The sequence below is a fragment of the Cyprinus carpio genome, chromosome A3 (assembly GCF_018340385.1).
Source record: "Cyprinus carpio isolate SPL01 chromosome A3, ASM1834038v1, whole genome shotgun sequence".
NCBI lineage: Eukaryota > Metazoa > Chordata > Actinopteri > Cypriniformes > Cyprinidae > Cyprinus > Cyprinus carpio.
Window position 1 is genome coordinate 1,038,909 of NC_056574.1, and position 21,374 is coordinate 1,060,282.

Below are 21,374 nucleotides of genomic sequence, written 5' to 3' on the forward strand. Positions count from 1 at the left end.
GTAAAATGAATGGCTCTCTATTGCCTCTGCTGGTCAAAACTATTTCTTTCTTAAACTGCAAAGAATTTAGGTTTATCTCTAACCAGTAGATGGCGTACTTCTACACATAACACCTAGATCAATATCCAGAAACAATTTAAATTAAATTTAGATCATCATTTAAGTGATTTTTTCATAAAAAATTAATATTTCAAATGCAAGCTTATGGTGTAGTTGAGGAATTGTGTGGTAAATAGGTACAAAAGTACTTCATATCTCCCAAAACACAGCATTAATGAATAGATGAGAAGTAAACGTAAAACAAAAAAAAAACATATATTATTTGTATAATTAAAAATGTATATTTTTTGTATAATTTCTCTATCAATTGTTGGGGTCATATAGACCCCAAAGACCAGATTTGTAAACAGGAAACGAAGACCTTATTAGGGTTAATAATTGACTAAAGTAATACAGTTCTTTATTTACACAAAATAAACTCATTTTTCCTGTGAAATTCAATAATTAAGTAAAGTCTGTAAAAGTAGTAATACAATTATAATATTCCCTGCTAAAAAAACAACAACAACAGAACCCCTCCCAAAACAATAGAAAATTTAATGGATTTAAGGGTTATAATGGGAATTATATTGGCTTTAATGTAAACTACAATGCTGTCTACTGGTATTTGATAGATTCTATTTGTGGGATGTAATTTGGCAGATGGGAAACAATAGAAAAACAGTAATTCCTATTGGAATATTGACAAAACCCACTACAAAAAGGAATTTTGTAATTGTTTTAATGGAAACCATAAGAATTTCTGTGATGGTTTATATTGGGGTTTTTTCAGCAGGGTAACGATACCCATAAGTTACTGTGCTGCACACTATTGACAATATTAAGCTGAAGCCTGACTTTGCAAAATTAAAATCGCAAATCAAATCACAATCGCAATAGGTCAACAAAATCGCAATTAGATATTTTGCCCAATTCGCACAGCCCTAGCGTTGAGGCGTCTCGTATACAGGGCTCTAGGTTCCAAAATTGTGTTTAAAACTCGCTCTGAGAGGCTTGAAGGCTCCCGTCCAGCTGCCGGAGGTGTAGGGCCCACAATTTGGGCCAAGGGTGCCATATTGTCCTGTCCACTTGTGAGAGGAGATCTCAGAGGGTCAGCTCTTATAGCCATAGATGGTTCTTCCAGAGAGGGGCCACCAGGATAACCTTGTGCCTCTGTTCCCTGATTTGCCTGATTACCTGTGGGATCAGGGCGATTGGGGAAAATGCATAAAGAAGGAGGTTGGGCCAATCATGGGCCAATGCGTCCCTAGTCTTCGAATAATAAATTGGGCAGTGAGAGTTGTCTTCTGAGGCAAGTGGTCTACCTCGGCCTTGCTGAAGATTTCCCAGATTCTTTGAACCGTCTGCGGATGGAGCATCCACTCCTCTGAGGGGACATTGCTCCTTGATAACATGTCCGCTCCTTGATTCAATTTGCCACTCTCAGTGAGTGCAGGTTGAGTTGAGCCCATTCCAGAAGGTGCTTTACAAGAATGAAGAGGTGTTTTGAGGAGAGGCCTCCTTGGCGATTTATTTACACCACCAGCATGTTGTCCAATCGGATTAGCACATGGTGTCCCTTTAGGACTGGCAGGAAGAACTGACAGGCTCAACACACTGCTAGCATTTCCAAGCAGTTGATGTGAAACCCTTTTTTCTGCTTTCGACCAATAGCCGAAAGTCGGTATGCCCTCGCACAGTGCCCCTCAACCTGTGTTGGAGGCATCTGTCATGACAACTTTCCTCCTGCAAACCATTCCCATGGCTACTCCCTGTTTCATCCACCGAGAGTTCTTCCAAGGGGCCAGGGTTGTTTTACAGGCCTTGTTCACCCTGACATGTAGGCGTCTGTGACGCCACGCATGGGATGGAACTAGGGCTGGGCGATATATAGAGATATATATATATATATAAAAATCTCAATATTGTCAAAATATTGATATAGTTTGCATTTGCATTTAAATAATAATAAAAACAAAAAAAAAAATTTAGTCCGAACAGCTAATTTAAGCAGTTAAAAAAAAATCTAGACCAAGTGATCACTTACTGCTTTTTATTAAATGAACACATGTAGGCCTATATGTAACTCAAGTAGTGCAAAACAAGTACAGAAAGTGCATTCTGTCAACTTTTTTAGTGCATGCAATTCACAATTTAAACTATGCAACTGGGGGAAATAATTAAACTGGGATAGGTATTTTTTTTTTTTTTTTTACGTTTTTTAGCTAAGAACACAAGTCTGTCAACTGTCTGTGGTTTTAAGAGAAGCTCTGTAGCATGAAACTATGTTCCCATATATATATATATATAAATGAATACTAAAGACCTTTGCACTCTCTCTGTCTATATTATGCAAACTGATAAATATAACAGTGAAATTCCCTAATAGTAATTTCAAATGGCCATAGCCTATGTTTCTCAATTCAAACATCAGCGGTCGAGTAAGTGCTTTTTATTCAGCAATGAAGAGTGAGCATGTGTGCATGGTTGCCAGATTGCTTAAAATAAGCAAACACCAGGCAAAAAATGTATCCTTGTAACAGCGAAACTGTGATTCGGGGATTAAAACTCTTGTTATCTGGCAACTGCTCTCATGAAAGCTCTTGTAGTAGAGGCATGTAGATAAAGTTAACAGAAAAGAACACAAATAAAAAGTATGGCAGACCATGTCAGGTTCAACCCATTTTATTGAACTTTTGAGACTTTGGCTCCCCGACTAAGAGCAGTCCGCAGTTACATGTTCCTTTTTTGGACGTTCACGTTTTTTTGGGAATGTATGCTTGAATTAGAAATATTCGATATTCATGATATTTTCAAATTTTACATCGTCGTCAAAATTATTCAGATGTTATCACTAATATTCAATATATCGCCCAGCCCTAGATGGAACCCGTGGTTTCAGCCATAGCTGAAGGGGACTCATATGATGTAGACCCAGCTGTAGCACTGGCGATGCACATCCTCTGAAACGTTTTGACATAGCCAGTGGCACCGATCTTGAAAGAGGCCGCCAGTCTCTGTAAGGTCAGAGCCCAGTCCGGCATGACTACAGCTCTCATTTGAGCCGAGTTAAACAATTGTTCCCAGGAATGATATTCACTGGATGGGGAACAACGTACTCGAAATGTGGCGAAATTGACCCCGATTCCCAGGCGCTCTAGGTGGCTGAGGAGGGGGGTCCTGTGTGATATTAATTCAGGCACTAGCCAGTCATCGAGATTGGGAATGTGGATTCCCATCTGTCTCAGAGGGGGAAGAACCGTGTCCATGCCCTTTATAAAAGCGTGGGGGGCCAGAGACAGCCCGAAGGGAAGGACTGTGTATTGATAAGCCACTCCCTCGAAGGCAAATCTCAAGAATCATCTGTGATGGGGGCTATCTGAATGTGAAAGTATGCATCCTTCAGGTCCAGAGAAAAGAACCAGTCCCCTGAGCGAATCTGCACAAGGATCTGTTTCTGCGTAGTCATCCTGAACGACCTTTTTATGAGGGTGTGATTTTAGATGTTTTAGAACCATTTCTATAGCTCCTTTTGTTAGCAGATTCATCACCTCTGAGCACAGGACGTGAGTGTCCCTGCTTTGCATTAAGGTGGGGACCACGCTGCTGAAGCTTGGGGGTCTTCGAGTGAATTGGAGTGAATACCCTCGTTTTTATTATCCCCATGACCCATCTCAACACTCTGGGGATGGCCTGCCAGGCCTCGGCCCACAAGGGGTTGGATTAACTCGATTGACTGGCCGCATGGGGACAGAATACTCTTGAGAAACGGAAGAGTATTTAGCTCTCTTTTTGAAAATGTTTGTTTTATTTTTCTTTACGGATTAAATAGGGTAATGAAAGAGTTTTTGTTTTCAATTTTAATTATTTCATTTTAAAGTAGTAATTTAAAACTTTCTGCCTCTTTTCTTTTTCCCGCTATAATAGCGGTTGGTTGCTTGGGCACTTTCGGCCCAGTGTTTGCAACAAGCACATTTCCCTCTGTACCCAGGTTTGAACGGGGTGCAAGGAGGTTTAAGAGAGGCTGCTTGGGGGGGCAGTCTGGCTGTAGCGAGACTTGGCCCCATCCTCTTCCTGTCTTGCAGATCAGGAAGACGCCTGAGGCACTGGGTCCAATGCTATGTTGGGTTGGGGTCCCTGGTGCTTAGGAAAAGGGTGGCATCTGGCTGAGCTGGAGTGCCCTCGTGTCTGCTGAGTCTTAGCAGGCTGAATGGCGGTGGCGGCAGGTGCTGGCTTCATGGGCTGCTGAGTCGGCATAGACTTAGGGCAACTAGAGGCAGCAGCGGAGCTGGAGCGCTTTGGCAAGAAATGCTGCATAGCTTGGGATGATTTCTGTGCCTCCGTGAAGTGCTCGGCGAATTCTTCGACTGCTGGTCCGAAGAGGCCCTTAGGGGACCTTATCCGCGTCCTTGATTTCCATTAGCGTTAGCCAAAGCTGCTTGTCCAACAGAAAAGTACGCACCATCCAGCGAGAGCTGAAGTGGTCCTACATGGCTTGGATGGATGAGAGGCCATCGGTCTCTAGCCGATAGCCATGGGCGAGCAGACGTGCGCAGCCACTGACTTGTCCAGGGGAGGCAGCTTGTCGTACCCTATATCTTCAGCGCTGTCGATAAAGGGTGGGGGCCAGTGAAGTGGAAGTACGGGGGCAGGTGGAGTAGGGAGCACCCCATGACCTGGTGAACTCGCCGTGGACCTCCGGGAAGAATGGTGAGGAAAGCTAACGAGGGGCCTGACGGCGCCCCGGCAGGAACCACTCGTCCAGATGGCTGCGAGAGGGCTCCTCTGGTGGAGACCCCTCTAAAATCAGCTCTTCAACTGCTTTCGAGAGGATACTGAGAAGCACGGCATCCATCCCGTCTTTGGCGTCGCTGGGCGTGGGAACGACGGTAAGGGGGTGGGGTCGGTTACCGAGCCTAGCATCTCCTCTGCATCCAAAGCTGTATATTACATGCTGTCATCGGGCAGCTCATCCTCACTACCCCCAAACGAGACCAGATCGCTCGCGCCTGCAGACAGTTGAACTCTCTCTCTGAGGCGAGGGCGGATGTGCGGGATCTGGGCAGACACGACCTCGCCTTCAGCTTGAGTCCTCTGCCCCGCTGTTTTTGCCTCACAGGTGCCTGGGAAGAAGAAAACGGGATGGCGCGAGGGGCGGAGTCGATCTCTGAAAGAAAGTGATTTGCGAGAGCAGAGAGGCGAGACTGAAGTTCTTTCAGTTAGAACAAACAGTTCCCTTTGAGCGCATCTTCAGTGTGGCATTTCCCAAAATAGGAAACTCACTCCGTGTGGAAGTCATCAGCGTACAGAGTTGACCAGGAAGGAAACACACTCTGTGTGGCCGTCTTTGGCATGCAAGGTTTAGTAGGAAATTTTAAGGGTGTGTGGTGGTAGGGGAAATGGACCATAACTGCTGAGGTGGTGGCGAAGCGGGTCAGCCGAGCAGAGAGGTCTCAATTCAGCTGCGAGGCGTGTCAATGACAGGCAGGCTTTGGAATCAGCGTAGAGCATGTCGTCACTGAAGGAGAAGAAATCTACGGAGCCCGGGAGGTCATCTGTAGTAGGAAAAAAAAAAAAAAAAAAACAATCCATGGCAACGGTTTTGCAATCCGTCCCCTTAATTTATAAACCGTACTCATTAATTCTTACACTGTTTCCTCTGTTTAACAAATCGTGCCCACGGATTAATATACCTTACCCACGGGTTTGTAAACTGTACTCACGGATTCAGGGAGCAAACTTATAGGTTGCCTACGTGTTAACGAATCCTATTGTATATTGTTTTCTTGCACATTGTTATGTGGAATAAGCCTACATCAAATTGTTCTTAGTGTTTATCTAACAATTTTAACGGGTTTTGAGGTGGAATACAACGATTTAATAAGAAAGATGTGCGTCAAAATCTTGATAATCTTAGCACTTTATTATTGTATATTAAACCTGGCATTGTGACTTACTTTGGAATCATTTTGTTTTTGTTCCTCTTTTGTAAGTCGTTTTGGATAAAAGCTTCTTCTAAATGCATATGTAACCTAAATGCAGTGACACCTGCAGTTGTACGCCTATGCACTGTGCATACCACGAGTGCTCAGACTGACTTGAGATTTGCCCCGCAAACATTCCAGCAGTAAATTATAGGCTCGTGTGTCCCGTATCCTGTCATGCCATTATGAATTTATCAGTCTTTTGCACGCCAAAGTCAGTTTCTGCGTATAAATATTACACCAAATATAGAAAAGAAAATCGTGCTATACGTACTTTCATGTGATTGGGATAAAATACAACAATTCATTTGTAGCCTATTTTACAAATGGGAATACAATGAATTCATGTTTTACATTCAAGCCACCCATAACATTTATAGTGAAAAGTTCTTCTGGAATGCAAAAAAGTAATTTTTTAAAGCTGTTTTTAAATCATTTGCTGCATGAATAAAAATAAATAAATAAATAAATAGGCCAATAAATAATTCACACATCAGACAAAATTGCGTTGCAGCAAATCCTTTAAATTTTGAGGTATTTAGAACAGAGCAGAAAATATAAGCAGCCAAACAATTATAGGGCAAAGTTTTACATATTATATGGCATAACAATTTGTTTTATTTTTTAATTGTATACAATTAAAAAAAACACAAATTATAATTGGGCCTGTTTTAGGCCAGTCTTATTTTTATATTTTAGACGGTGATGAAAAAAATTACTCGCCGTCTCCTCATTGGACGTGCTTTTAGAGAGAAATGCATCTTTACGGAATGTGCACTTCCATGCACTTCAGCTTCCACTCTCAACACAATCTGTTGGATAGGCGTCTAACAGCAAACATTTATCTAGGTTTAACATTTAAACTAACATTGTGATAAGCTTGAACTGTTTTATATCTATAGATTTTATATTTAGGCAAGTCGTGATGATTTGTGAAGGCTAAATTGATCATACACTTGGATTAACTCACTGCTGCCGCTGGCCACTTGGTAGTTACTTAAAAAAAAAAAAAAAACAACAACTTACATTTTACGAATAAAAAAAGCTCCAAACATTTTTCTAAATTAACTTTATAAAAAAAATTGAAACAAAATATAATCACTTTACCATTACATACAAAATGGAACTAGTTTAATAGCTGAAACAGTAGTATAGCCCCTCAAACCAACCCCAAAACAAACAAAAAAAAAACCTCTCTGTGTACCCTTGGAAGAAGTCCTGCAGGCGCCCCTGACTAAATGTATAATAATATTAATAATGGTTATTATTAATTATTAATATTTTAATTCATAGGCTAAATAAATGAGTGCATTTGTCATAAAATAATTCATGAATCCTTTAAAATACATTTTATTTACTTTATTTTTAAATAACTTTTTACCATTTTGGAAATGTGTTAGTGTACTATTTATTCATAAAATGAAGTCTTATTTTGGTGATTTTGTTATACTGAGCTTTCCCCCCCAGAGTTAGATGCATGCTTCACTGTTAATGTTATTACTAAATAACTAGGCCTCTTATAGTGGGGGAGTCGTGGCCTAATGGTTAGAGAGTCGGACTCCCAATCGAAGGGTTGTGAGTTCGAGTCTCGGGCCGGCAGGAATTGTGGGTGGGGGGAGTGCATGTACAGTTCTCTCTCCACCTTCAATACCACGACTTAGGTGCCCTTGAGCAAGGCATCGAACCCCCAACTGCTCCCCGGGCGCCGCAGCATAAAATGGCTGCCCACTGCTCCGGGTGTGTGTTCACAGTGTGTGTGTGTGTTCACTGCTCTGTGTGTGTGCACTTCGGATGGGTTAAATGCAGAGCACTAATTCTGAGTATGGGTCACCATACTTGGCTGAATGTCACGTCACTTTCACTTTCACTGTCACTTATAACATTGCATTCAGTTAGAGAGCAAAGACAAATGACAACATAACCGGTACAATTTGTATTGCTTTTTACCATGTTCTCTGAAAACATTTAGTTTTTTTTTTTTTAGTTTTTTTTTTTTTTTTAGAAAATTCCGAAAATTTTCTATTCTTTTTTTTTAGCATTTATTTTAAGCTATAAAACACAGGCGGTTGAGTTTTATCCTATTGGTGATTAATGTAAAATAAATGCTAAAAAGAAGACGGATCATGGTCTCATAGGCTACTATGACAAATAATGTCTAATAAACACAATACAATGCATCCCACACCTAAACAGGTGGCCTGGCTGAATCTGCCGGCACAGACTAGGGGCGGGGCCACAAATGCGTGAGTTTACAAACCTGAGGAAACGGATTGCAAAAGCATGCGCACAGATTATCAATTTGTGGGTACGGATTCAAAAACCGAAGATACGGTTTGTTAAACCGAGGGAGCAGTTTAAGAATTTGTGAGTACGGTTTATAAACTGAGGGGACGGATTGCAAAACCGTCAACACGGATTGTATTTTTTTTTCTCCTACAGGTGACTTCCCTCCATAGAAATCTGAGAATCCTGTGGCGAACGCCCGCTTATATAGCCAGATGACCCCAACCATTCTGGCGGGCTTTTTTGCCATAGGCTCGTGCAGCTCATTGGTTTGTTTTTTTATATACTGCACGAATCAATGTCCATGCAGTTTCACTGCGTGATTGAAAAAAAGCTTCAGGAGAAAAAAGGCTTTTTCCAATAGCGTCTTTAGCATACGCAGTACGAGTTAAGTATCAAAAAGGGAGCAGTGCGTTTTTGCTCATACCCTAAAAGTGGCAATTTCAAAAAGCTATAAAAAATTATATGTGGGGTATTTTTTGAGCTAAAGTTTCACATACACAGCAGAGACTTATTTTACATCTTGTAAAAAGGGGCACAATAGGTCACCTTTAAGTTTTGCACAAGTCATCTGTTTGTTCATTTTAGGACCTCGCCATTATCCAGAATTCTATAATTCTTTTAGCACTCTTTAGATTTATTTATATATAGTTATATAGAATTGTAAATTATATCAAGTATATTTAGACAGGCAGCTCAATTACACAACTGTTGGCACCATATGTTCTACACAGCTACCTAACGTTGAGACATCAACTAAAAGTGTTTCTCTCCTTTCCGCTCCAGGTTCCAGCTCACAGTAGAAGTGTTTGATTACATGGATGCAGAGCTTCGATTAGCAGAAGCTGGTGAGTGTACAGCTTTTATGATTTATATTTAATATGTCCACAACCCTTTTGAATGCAATAATTAAATATTGTAATAGTCAGAAGCGGAATACATAATTGAGGGACACAACTGAGAACTGTTGCCTGATGTACAAATGTTGCATAGGCACAGAAGTTGTTAAAATCAAAAACAAAAGTTGTATCTGTTAATATTATCAAAAGGACCTGAGCCAACATGAACTAACAATGAACAGTTGTATTCGTATTAACTAACATTAATTTAACAACATTAAATATATACTATATCAGATTTATTATGTATTTGGATTGACGTAAGGAAAAGTAATAGACTTTTATAGACTTTACAATAAGGTCCCATTAGTCATTGTTAGTTAATGCATTACCTAACATTAACTAACAATGACTAATGGTACCTTATTGCAAAGTGTTATTTACTTTTCCTTATGTCATTCCAAACCCATAAAACTTTTGTTTATCTTTGAAACAAAAATGAAGATATTTTTAATAATGAAAAAATAAGATGGACTAATGAAGCAGAGCAGGATTTACAAGTCTGCTTCGTCTGCACGGATTGGAGTGTTTTTGAAGCTGCTGATGGAGTAATGGATGAGATCTGGTTTATTGTGTCTTCTTAGTTTAATTTCTGTGAATATATGTGCATTCCTACCAGGACTTATTTAACATACAACAGTATAGAGCTGTTGCCCTAACATATGTGGTCATGAAGTCATTTGTAAGACTGGTGTTGGCTTATCTGAATGACATCACTGGAACCTTGCTGTATCCCCTGCAGTTTGCTTATCGAGCAAACAGGTTTGTGGATGATGCAGTCAACACGGGACTGCATTATATCTTACAACATCTAGACAAACCAGGGACTGTGAGGATCCTATTTGTGGACTTCAGTTCAGCTTTCAATACAATCATCCCAGCACTCCTCTGGACCAAACTAACCCAGCTCTCTGTTCCTAGCTCTGTCTGTCAATGAATTACCAGCTTTCTGACAGGCAACAGCTAGTGAGACTGACAGATAGGCAAACAGCCGCACCATCAGCACTGGCGGCCCCCAGGAATGTGTGCTCTTCCCACTGTTCTTCTCCCTCTACACCAACGACTGCACCTCTGCTGACCCCTCTGTCAAGCTCAAGTTTGAAAGTGACATGACGTGTGGCCGAGTATGGTGTCCCATACTCGGGATATGTGCTCTGTATTCATCCCATCAAAGTGCACAACCAATTCACTCCTCCCACCTACAATCCCTTCCGGTACTGAGGCTCGAACTCTTGACCTTTGGGCTACAAGTCCGACTCTCTAACCATTAGGCCATGACTGCAGATGACACTAGTCATTGGCCTCATCCAGGACCGATGATGAGTCTGCAGATAGAAGGAGGGTGAGCAGCCGGCTGTCTGTTTCAGTCTTAACAACCTGGAGCTTAACACGCTCAAAACAGTGGAGATGATAGTGGACTTCAGGAGAACCCCCCACACTCCATCCATTCACCCCACTCACCATCATGAACAGCACTGTGACTGCAGTAGAGTCATTCAGGTTCCTGGGTATCACCAACTCTCAGGACCTGAAGTGGGACAATCACATTGTTAAAAAGGCCCAACAGATATTGTACTTACTGCCAGCTGAGGAAGTTCAACCTGCCACAGGAGCTGCTCAAACAGTTCTACTCAGCTGAGGTGAGGTGGTTTTTCAGGCAATTCGAAAAAGGAATTTTTTGCAAAACTGCAATGGAAACAGTTTTTTTTTGCATTTACAGGTCACCTGGCATATGTAAAAGTCACATGATCATTCTTTAACGTACTATAACCTCCAAGAAACACCTAATAAGTGGCTGCTCTTAAGTATAAGGGCTTTTCCTTGCTGTTAATGCTTGGATAACCCCTTATTTACACTGCACGCGTCTGCTGTGCATTACGGCTCCAACATGGCCACCGGAGCTGATCGTGGCCACTCTAGTCTGTTTATACTAGCCACTCTGCGGCACATTTCAGAAGCGGCTCTCTGTGCTGCTTCACTAAAGATACATGCCTACAGTACATTTCCTTTGATTTAAAATAATAGCTAGAGTGGTGGCTGCTATATACATAAACCTACCAATATCCGTCATCATGACTTTTAACTGAAAAGTAAAAAAAAAAAAAAAAAAGTTTTAGTCACATAACATCGGTTAATGGAAATGCTGTCATTTCACAATAGTTTTTTAATCGACATTTAAAAAATATCGCAAAAGCTGTGCAAATCTTTAATGGAAACACAGCTTTTTCCTGTGCACTTCAATAACTGTCTGGTTTGGCTCGGCTACAAAATCAGGCATTAGAAGACTACAAGGGATGGTTCGGACTGTGGAAATAATTATTGGTGCTCCCCTGCCCACCCTTTGAGAAATGTTTTTGTACTGTGTGTGTAAAGGGTGTGGGAAAGTTATCATATGGTTACTCTGGTTCAATCAATTTTATTTTTTATTTTTTACCATCTGGCCGGCGCTACAGAGCAGTCTACCTCATGAAAAGTCTCATCTACGGTTCAATAAAAAGATGTGCAATACCACCGTTTTTACTTAATACTACCCTACATCTTATTCCATTCCTTGTAAATTCTATTCTATTCCATCTATATACCACAACTATACACACAAATGTTGTCTATTTCTGCTGTATGTATGTATGTGTGTGTGTGTGTGTGTGTGTGTGTGTGTGTGTGTGTGTGTATATATGTATATATATATATATATATATTATATATATATATATATATATAATATATATATATATATATATATATATATATATATATTATATATATATATATATATATATATATATATTTCTGTTATATGTGTTTTATTCACATAGCTTTATTTCTTATTATCTGTGTTGTTGTGGTCTCTGTCTGATTGGGATTTTCAAAGGGAATCCCTTTGCAGGTCCTTGCATATAAATGTCTATAAAAATCACACAGTTGATGCTGACTTTTTCTCCTCCCAGATTCATTGTCTTCATTGAGTATGTTTTTTTTTTTCATGTTTTTTGGCATTTTTATTCTTCCTCCGCTTACACATGCTTTTTTTTTGTTTGTTTATGGATTTTATTTATTTATTTATTGACATCTGGCTTGCTAAAATGCTAAATGTAATGCTTCAGGCATTACTCTTCGAAAATGTGAGGGATTTGAGCATTACGGCAGATGAGGATGATGATGATGATGAAATTTAGGTCTGTTCCTCACAAAGCAATCATTTGGCTTTAAAAGCGTGGTAAACCACACTAATACAAAGTCCATTTACATTTAAAAGCCACAAAAGTGAATTCATTATGCAAGGCAAACTTTGTGATACTGCTGCTACACACTATAGATACCTAATAAAAATAACCCACTTGAAAATGTACTAATACAGCATCCTTGAATAAACAATAACATAAAAGGGAATAAACAACAGATAATGAACTAGTACACCAAAAAATGTCTTCTCCTTATATTTTGACCCTAGTACTGGCTCATAAAAAGAGAACTACATTTTAAACGATAAATTGCAACAAATTGCCTTAGTAGAGCTGAAGTTAGTGTTAGCAGAATAAGTTGACGCACTTGCAAAGTTACTTGTATACAGTACAATGTCTGGTGGGGAACCATGAAAATAAAGTGTTAGCAGGTATTAAGCATACAATTATACTCTATTGAATGGTAGGTGGCATTTAATAGTAAAGTTACTCATAGGTATTACAATGCCTAAAGTGGACAATCAAAATACAGTGTTATTTAAAAGTTAAAAGAATTATGATCCATTATATTGTTTATCAGATGGGATTAATGTAGATCTTATATGGCCCATTATGACTAATATACCTGTATCTTTTGCACATACACAGGACAGGTTATTCTGAGCAGGCATGCTTAGTTTGATTAATTATTGTATTATTATTTTTTTTTTTTTTTTTTTTAGTGTCCCACTTTCTCTTGTTGCCCCCTCCAGCATGCTTCCTTGCCAGAACCAAGTTAAATACAAGCAAATATCAGCCGATAAGGGCCACATACCAAAGAGGTAGTAGGATGCTATTTGTGACCCCTTCTCTCAGTCGGCCCCTCTAGGTATTAGCTAGTCAAGAAAACCGCTCACTTCCGTAAGGGATCTGCTTAAACAGGTAGCACAATCCCTTGGTGGATTGGCGATAAAAGATTTCAGTTCCTTGTGTTAATGTGATGCCTGTATAAGGGCACTGGACAAAGAAGAGAGTGGCCTTGATCGCCATTAGCGTCCTATGTTCTCTGTTGCCCCCCTTCAGCTTCTTTAACTTGGAGGTGATGGTGTAGATGAGCTACGTTGGCACGCTTCCCTGGTGCTTTGACATTCTTTGCAGGGCATGAGATAGTTTGAGTTACCACAGGTGGTCCACTCTCTTCTCTGCCTCTGTACGGCGAAGTTGTGGCCTAGTGGATGGAGAGTTTGACTCCTAACCCTAAGGTTGTGGGTTCGAGTCTCTGGCCGGCAATACCACAACTGAGGTGCCCTTGAGCAAGGCACCGAAACCCCCAACTGCTCCCTGGGCACCGCAGCATAAATGGCTGCCCACTGCTCCGGGTGTGTGTTCACAGCGTGTGTGTGTGTTCACTGCTGCGTGTGTGCACTTTGGATGGGTTAAATGCAGAGCACGAATTCTGAGTATGGGTCACCATACTTGGCTATATATCACGTCACTTTACTTTTGTTATTCTGCTTTGAGGAGGATTAAGGGTTAGAGTGGGAAGTTGATGGAGAAGGGAATCCTTTGCTCTCTCCTGTAGCCTCCTCAAGTTCATTGAGACTGGAGGATGGCAAAGTAGTCTGCCTTCTTTCAGATTGGACGCTGCCAAACTGAAGCTGTGGCCTCCATAGTTAGATCTGCTCTTAGGGGCTCTAGCCTGCAGATTTGGTCTTAGGAGCAGTCTGGTTGCGGCAGCGTCCCTACCAGGTAAGCTCAACAGGCTTTAAGCTGCAGAATTTTCTCTAATGGCTCTAGGCACTAAAGCTCTTGGTCTCTTGGTTTGTTTCGGTATAGCAACTTCTTCGGAAACTGTGTTACATTTACATGTCTTGTTATTTTACCAAAATGCAGTGATTAGGAAGAAGCAACTCCCTGCCCAATAATATCCACATCTAATCTCATCCTGGTTAGCCAAACATGTTAAAATTAATGTGTATAAAGTCAAGTTAGCAAATATACAAATCAGCAGGAAATCAACTTAACAGTCCATAGAAAAAAGACATGCCAGATATTTAAGTCTCCTACTTTGAGTTTTGTTTTTATCATATTATGGATGTTGCTGTCTTCCGTGTCTTGTCTTTGGCTTATGTGGGGAGAAAAAAAAAATCCTGCATTATCTGGTACCAAGTTAAATTATTCTGTATTTTTTTTATATTCCTAGTGCTCCGCCAGCTCAATATGTCTATCGCTATCTCCACACTGACGTCGGGCCAGTGTAAACTAGCTCCACTCATCCAGGTTATCCAGGACTGCAGTCACCTCTACCACTACACCGTCAAACTGCTCTTCAAACTGCACGCCTGTAAGAGTTCTAGCAACGTCATGCGTCTAAGATTATTTACAGTCATAACATTAAAAACTGATTGATGTTGAAATTGTAAATGCCTTAATAATAATCAAGTTGTGTAGACACTTTCTGGACCTAGCTGTTGATACTTGGGAAAAATTAATGTTCTTATTTATTTATTTATTTTCTTGACAGGTTTACCTGCAGACACACTTCAGGGACACCGTGAACGCTTTCATGAGCAGTTCCACAGGTACATTCAATAATTTTCAAATTTGAACGAGACCGAATTTTTTATTTTGTCTAGGTATTCTGTATTTTACCATATAGAAATGCTGGCAGGAAATATAAATGCAGGAAACAGATAAGAAAACATTACACATGGACAAATTAATTCCCATAATTCATGGTTGATTTAACTTTCATTTTAAGTTCATTTAAGTTTTGTTTTCACCCTCATGTAGTTTTGAACCTGTATGATTTTCTTTATTCTGTGGAATACCTAAGGAGAAATTCTGATCACTGAAGACTGATCACTTCTGTGCCATTACAATAAATGAGGACTAAAGCTTTTCAAACTTCAAAAGGATGGAAAAAAGTGTCATAAAGTGTCAAAAAAGGGTACATTCCAAGAGAGAAACAGACAGGAATTAAAATTATTATTCACAGAAAATTACGACTTCTGCCTTTGCTTTCTTTTTCATGCTCTTAAGGAAAGTATCAATGTCTGATTTTTGAATGAATCATTCTGGCTGGTCTTTTTGAACAGAAGATTATCAGTGAATAACAATATATTTTTTTTTTATACAAATAATGGTTTCAGAATATTACCTTCTAAATTAATTACCTTCTGTGCCCTGAGCACCCAAACACACTTGAAGCCAATCAACAAGTAGAGTGACTGAACAAGTGGAAGATTTGTAGAAAGCGAGATATATACATACATACATACATACATACATACATACATACATACATACTGTACATACATACATACTGTACATACATACATACATACATACTTTATTTATTTATTTATTTATTTATTTATTTCAGCCTCAAAACATTCCTCAATAAAGCTCGAGACATGCTATACTTCAAGAGGCTGATCCAGATACCTAGACTGCCTGATGTAAGGAAATCTTTGATTTACATCTTATTAACAGATACTGTATATGGATTACACTTTATATCCATGCATCCAAACATTTTTTTTTTTTTATTTAAGTCTCCACCCAACTTCCTTCGGGCCTCCGCCCTAGCGGAGCATGTTAAACCCATGGTTGTCATCCCAGATGAAGAAGAGCTTGAGGAGCAGGAAGAGGATGAACCTGAGACTCTGATAGATGTTAGTGAGGCACAGCCTAGCATGGCCTCTCTGCCACAGGTACTTTCAAGTGGTAACCAATAAGTGTTATGATATTGATTTTGAGTAAAAAAAGTTGAAAGAGATCTAACGTGTCTTCATTGTGTTAGCACGTAGACATTTTGGAGGTTGGAGCTTTATATAATATTTAGCCTGAACCTTTCTTGAATTTCTTGGCTCCTATTTACGCAACTTCTTAAATATGTCCTGTTTTCTTTTTTGGGGGACATATTTGATCAAGCATTTGGACCACCCAGTAATGAATTTGATGATAGGTAGGTCATACTTGATGATCGTACTATCCATCATTTGTTTAATTTAATTATGAAGGTGACATTTTGTGATATGTATGGAAGGTTTATACTTTGAAGACATTCTGGGTTGCACTTTATTTTACAGTATGTGTACTTACATGTACTTATAGTGTACTTACAGTGTATTTATCTAAGAAAGTTCTGGTAATACAAGGTAACTACATGAGTTAGGGTTAGGTTTAGGGGTAGGTTCAGGGTTAGTACCTAGTTTTTACATAGTTATTGTAATTACTATAATAAGTACATAGTATGTACATGAGGAACAGGACTGTAAAATAAAGTGCTACCACATTCTGTCTACAAGTATGTACCTGAAATGTACTCTGTACTTTCTCCATAACACAGAGACCTCCAAATCCAACATCTGAAACGAGAAATTGAACTTCTGAAAGCTGAGCTTGAAAAGATAAAAGGAGAGGTGAGACATTGGCCCTAATATTACTATAGTACTATATTTAAATCTTGGAAATTGGAATACAGTCTTTGAGATGAAACAGAACTCCAGACTAAGTTCAAACTGGTAATACCACTATTATTGCTAGTTGGATGCTGGGTTGTGTTGTGGGCTAAGTTTCACGTTATCTGATAGCATAACGCAGTTTGACACTTTTTTTTTTTCCTCAATTACAATTATAATTACAACTTTATAATTATAACCAAAATAAATTGTATGAAATTAACAACTTTTTATATTTGACCTTTTTAACTTTTACATGGCACAATGTTGTTGTTGTTTTTTTCTTCTTCTTTTTTTTTCTTTTCTATTTACTTTCTTAGTGTTATTGAGAGTTTGACAGTGCTGATTAATGTAGATTTAAACAACAGTAGTTAGAATCGCAGAGACATTTTTGGTTTGTGATAGAAAATTCTGCACAAAATTCAAGGCATATCACTTGAGATCAGTCTGTGAGTACATGCATCTGCTCTAAACTCGCCCTGTGCTGTCTATAAATGGCCCCTGTGGTAAGGTTCAAATGAGTAGTGCTGTTTTGTTCTCCTTTTGGAGTGTTTGCCATTTGACATTTCTCATACACAACAGAAACAGCAGAAAGCGAGCCACTATCTACTGCCACTGTACTGGGAAAAGTAACCAGAATGGATTTTATGCACTGGAGTACGTACTATGATCTCACCATTGTGGTTTCACCATGTGTTCAGGCTCAACGCTATATCACACAGCTCAAGTCACAAATCAACAGTCTTGAGACAGAACTGGAGGAGCAGCGTGTGCAGAAGCAGCGCACCCTGGTGGAGAATGAGCAACTACGCATGGAGTTAGAGGCTCTCCGTCGCCGCAACACTGAACATGAGAGCATGCAGACCAGCTTTGTTGAGGCAGACAGTAAGTCTTCGCATGCATGCACATATACATTTTAAACAAAAATGTGGCAGCTGATTCTAATGACTTTCTCGAATATAGAAAGATCCCAAGCGACAGAGTTGCGTTATAATAAACTGAAGGAAAAGCATGCTGAACTGGTTGCCAACCATGCTGAACTCCTCCGAAAGGTATGACAAAGAATGCATTGCACCTATGTGTGTGTATATGTGATCACAGAGATATTACCTTGGTTTGCATTTGTTTCAAATAAACAGTATGCCTCTATATATATATAAAAAAATGTGTTAAAATTATGTATGTATGTATGTATGTATGTATTTATGTATGTATTTATTTATTTATTTATTTATTTATTTATTTATTTATTTATTTATTTTTGTGTCCTTTATCTTCTGTAGAGTGCAGACACAGTAAAGATGCTATCAGCCACACAACAGACTCAGGAGGAAATTGAACGAACTAAGCAACAGTTAGCCTTTGAGGTAGAAAGAGTCAGACAAGATTCAGACATGAAGGTAAGTGTGCACACGTGTCTTCCTTTACTTGAACTGAAACAGCCTCCAAAGACTGATTGAAACATGTCATCCTGTTGCTTTAGTTTGAAGAGCAGAGGTTTGATATGGATAAACTGAGGAGGGAGCTTGAAGAGAAGAATGCAGAGATCCAGAAAGTCAAGAGTTTATTACAGACCTCTGAGAAGGTAAAGTATCTCTTCTAGGTCTGCAAGATTATGACAAAAATCATAATTGTCAGTTATTCCCTTGAAATTGGAATTGTGATTATTAATTACTATTATCACAAATTACATTGAATGATGTTATGAATAGTTTTGTACCATTGTTTGAAGGAACTGCATTTTTTATAAGAAAATAAATAAGCTGAAAATTCTTCCTGCACAACTTTCATTGCTTCTCTATAGCATTAAGCCTCAACTGCCAACTATATATTGGTTTGGTTTCTTTTTTAAATTTTAATAATAAAAAAAAAAGTAAAAATATGCATGGTATTATAATGTTGTACTAAAACTAAAATTAAAACAATGGAAAAAAAAACTCTCAAGATAACCTGTAGAAAGAAGAAAATCACACACATCTTAAACAGACAGAATAATGTAAGTGGACTTCCGTAATTTTAATCACCATTAGAAATTTGATTAATTGTGCAGCCCTAATCTCTTCCATGTTTACTTACCTTTCAAGATGCATTAGCTCTGTTCTAAAACCTACTGAACTGCCTACATAAACAGCATTTTAAAAGGGTCCTATTATGCTCTTTTACAAAGTGTTGATTTTGTTTTGGGGTGTACTAGAACATGTTCTCATGCTTTGTGGTTTTGAAAAACGCATTATTTTCTCACATAATTTACATGATTCAAATACATTTCTCCCCAGCCTGGCACAAAAGGCTTGATTAGTTCCGGGTTTGATGAAGGCCCAACTTTTGAAAAACTAAATGTGTTGTGATTGGCTAGCTGTCCCGATGCATTGTGATTGGCAAACAGCTTAGACAGTGTTTCAGTACTGCCATGACCCTTGTCAAAGCAGCAAATTCCATCTGCTCCGGTATAGTTAAGGATGGTGTCAATATTGCCATATCAATTCAAACCCCGAGAATATTGAACAAGAGGATCGCACAGAACCTTTGCATGCATAGATATTGCAAGACATATTAGAGTGGTAATGCTACTGTTTTGGCTAATTCACATTTTAAAAACTATGTCAACAACCGCTTGAAAATAAGTGCATTTAATATGTACAGATAAGTGCAACGGCAATATGTATTATGTTTTATTGTTCTTTAATTCTAACATTATCACATGAATTGCAGTGAAACTGTTCTACAGTTGAATTTATTTATACCATAGTCTCATAATTGAAGTGTAAATAATGCAGATAACATCATTGTCCAGTATTGTACTGTCAGCAATTTATGAAAAAAAAACAGTTTCTTCTACATGGCAGAAACTTGACACTACAGCAGCTCTTCTTTTTCATTTTCTCTGATGCACTAACTCTGCAGCAGCACTACTTCATCGTCGTCTTGTCTAATGCACTCAACCAGGTGTTCTAACTATGACCTCGCCCCACCCCATCCCCCAACCATTCGAATTTGCGTATGAAGGTTAATTATTTTAATGGGCCGGTTTGTGACATCACAATACCCTAGAAAACAATGCTGTAGTCAAAATGAGCCGTTCGTTGTAGTTCTTGAAAAGTGATTTTTAAAAAACGAAATATCTCACTTTGGAGTGGACTATGAAATTTGTAACGTTGTAGATCTTTTTTTATGCCCAAACATACACACTACACACTGACTATCATTCAAAAACTGAAAAGGCATAAAAGGACCCCTTTAAAGACAACCGAGGTGTAATCCCAACATGAAGGCTGTTTAAAAAGGATTGACAACAAAATCACTTGATTTTGCATAAAGCCACATTGTGCTGTACAGATATGATGGCTTCTAAAATACAGAACTTCTTGTGGCCAAAATAATAAAGCAGGCTTACATGCATTTTTCATGGAGAAGGCAATCCCAAAATGAATGAAGAACAATTCAAGATATTTATTGAATAAGAATATATTTAATTCAATGCCAAATAGTATCACTAAAAAGGTTTAGTCCAAAGTAAAATCGACATTTTGTAGCCAATGATGTCAGGAGAGTTAATTGTTAATTTTTAAGTTTTTTTTATTCAAATTAAAATTTGTTTAAAAAGGTCAAATATGCCACTTTGAAATCAAATCCAGAGAGCTGTAATAGAAAAGTCAATTTCTGACCCTGTTTTGATATTTATGATTTTAAAAAGAACATTGAGGTGTTGAAAAATGAATGTAGGTAAAATTTGGATCGTGCTTGTGTTTTCTTTGATGTGGGGGCAGTTTTTAAACATTGTAGAAGCAGTAGGGCCTCTGTGGCTGATAACACAAAGTTCAAAGAGAAGATGGCTTGGATGGGAGGGATTCAAAGTGATTTTCACTGCTGCCAAAAATATCTCTTATCCAAGCTTGGCACAGCTTGTGGCATCCCTCGCCGAAAATGTGAAAACTTTTGGTCTTACCTTTGAACAGAGATCCTTGATTGAATTTTTTTTTTTTTGTCTTTCGTTTCAAATTACTGAGACAATTTTAAATGGAAGAGGCCCCTCTAATTGGAGGCTCTATGATTTTAAAGTGGTGGTTATTTACATCATGACGTAGAGAGATGACTACTCTGTTGGTTCAGCACTGACATTCTGTCAAGAGTGGTTTCCTATGCCTCAGTGGTGGACAGTAACAAAAAGTATTTTTACTTTGTTACTGTGCTAAAGTACATTTTTCAAGTTATGTGTACTTAGAATTTTTTTTTTTTTTTTTTTGGAGAAACTTGTACTTCAGTACATTCCAAAGCATAACCACAAGCATAATCCAAACCACTTTCATTAAAAATAAAAAATAAAAACTGTCATAAGTTCACTGTATGAAATTCCACATTTGTGTATCACCGTCTCAACGGGTTATATTTTAGGTAAAAATGAAACATCAAAAAAAAAAAAGCTAATTAATGCCTGTTCATCTTCCCCGCTGCTGAAGCAGTTTCAAATGAGTTTTAAACTAGTATGTTTGCATAGTGTTCTTAAACTTTTATACGTTTTGCCTGTAGATTGATACTGCAGCT

At 38.7% G+C, this 21,374-nt stretch overlaps 1 protein-coding gene across 1 annotated transcript in view; it reads left to right on the forward strand.

Moving 5' to 3' along the window:
* The window catches only part of hip1rb (huntingtin interacting protein 1 related b), an 80,112-nt gene that overhangs the window by 35,180 nt on the left and 23,558 nt on the right, over positions 1–21,374 (forward strand). Inside the window, exons 7-17 of the mRNA XM_042734007.1 lie at positions 9,093–9,154; positions 14,570–14,710; positions 14,891–14,948; positions 15,752–15,827; positions 15,924–16,082; positions 16,284–16,336; positions 16,721–16,793; positions 17,534–17,717; positions 17,796–17,884; positions 18,116–18,232; positions 18,316–18,417. Coding sequence (XP_042589941.1) covers positions 9,093–9,154; positions 14,570–14,710; positions 14,891–14,948; positions 15,752–15,827; positions 15,924–16,082; positions 16,284–16,336; positions 16,721–16,793; positions 17,534–17,717; positions 17,796–17,884; positions 18,116–18,232; positions 18,316–18,417 — 1,114 coding nt within the window. The remainder of the gene's footprint in view (positions 1–9,092; positions 9,155–14,569; positions 14,711–14,890; positions 14,949–15,751; positions 15,828–15,923; positions 16,083–16,283; positions 16,337–16,720; positions 16,794–17,533; positions 17,718–17,795; positions 17,885–18,115; positions 18,233–18,315; positions 18,418–21,374) is intronic.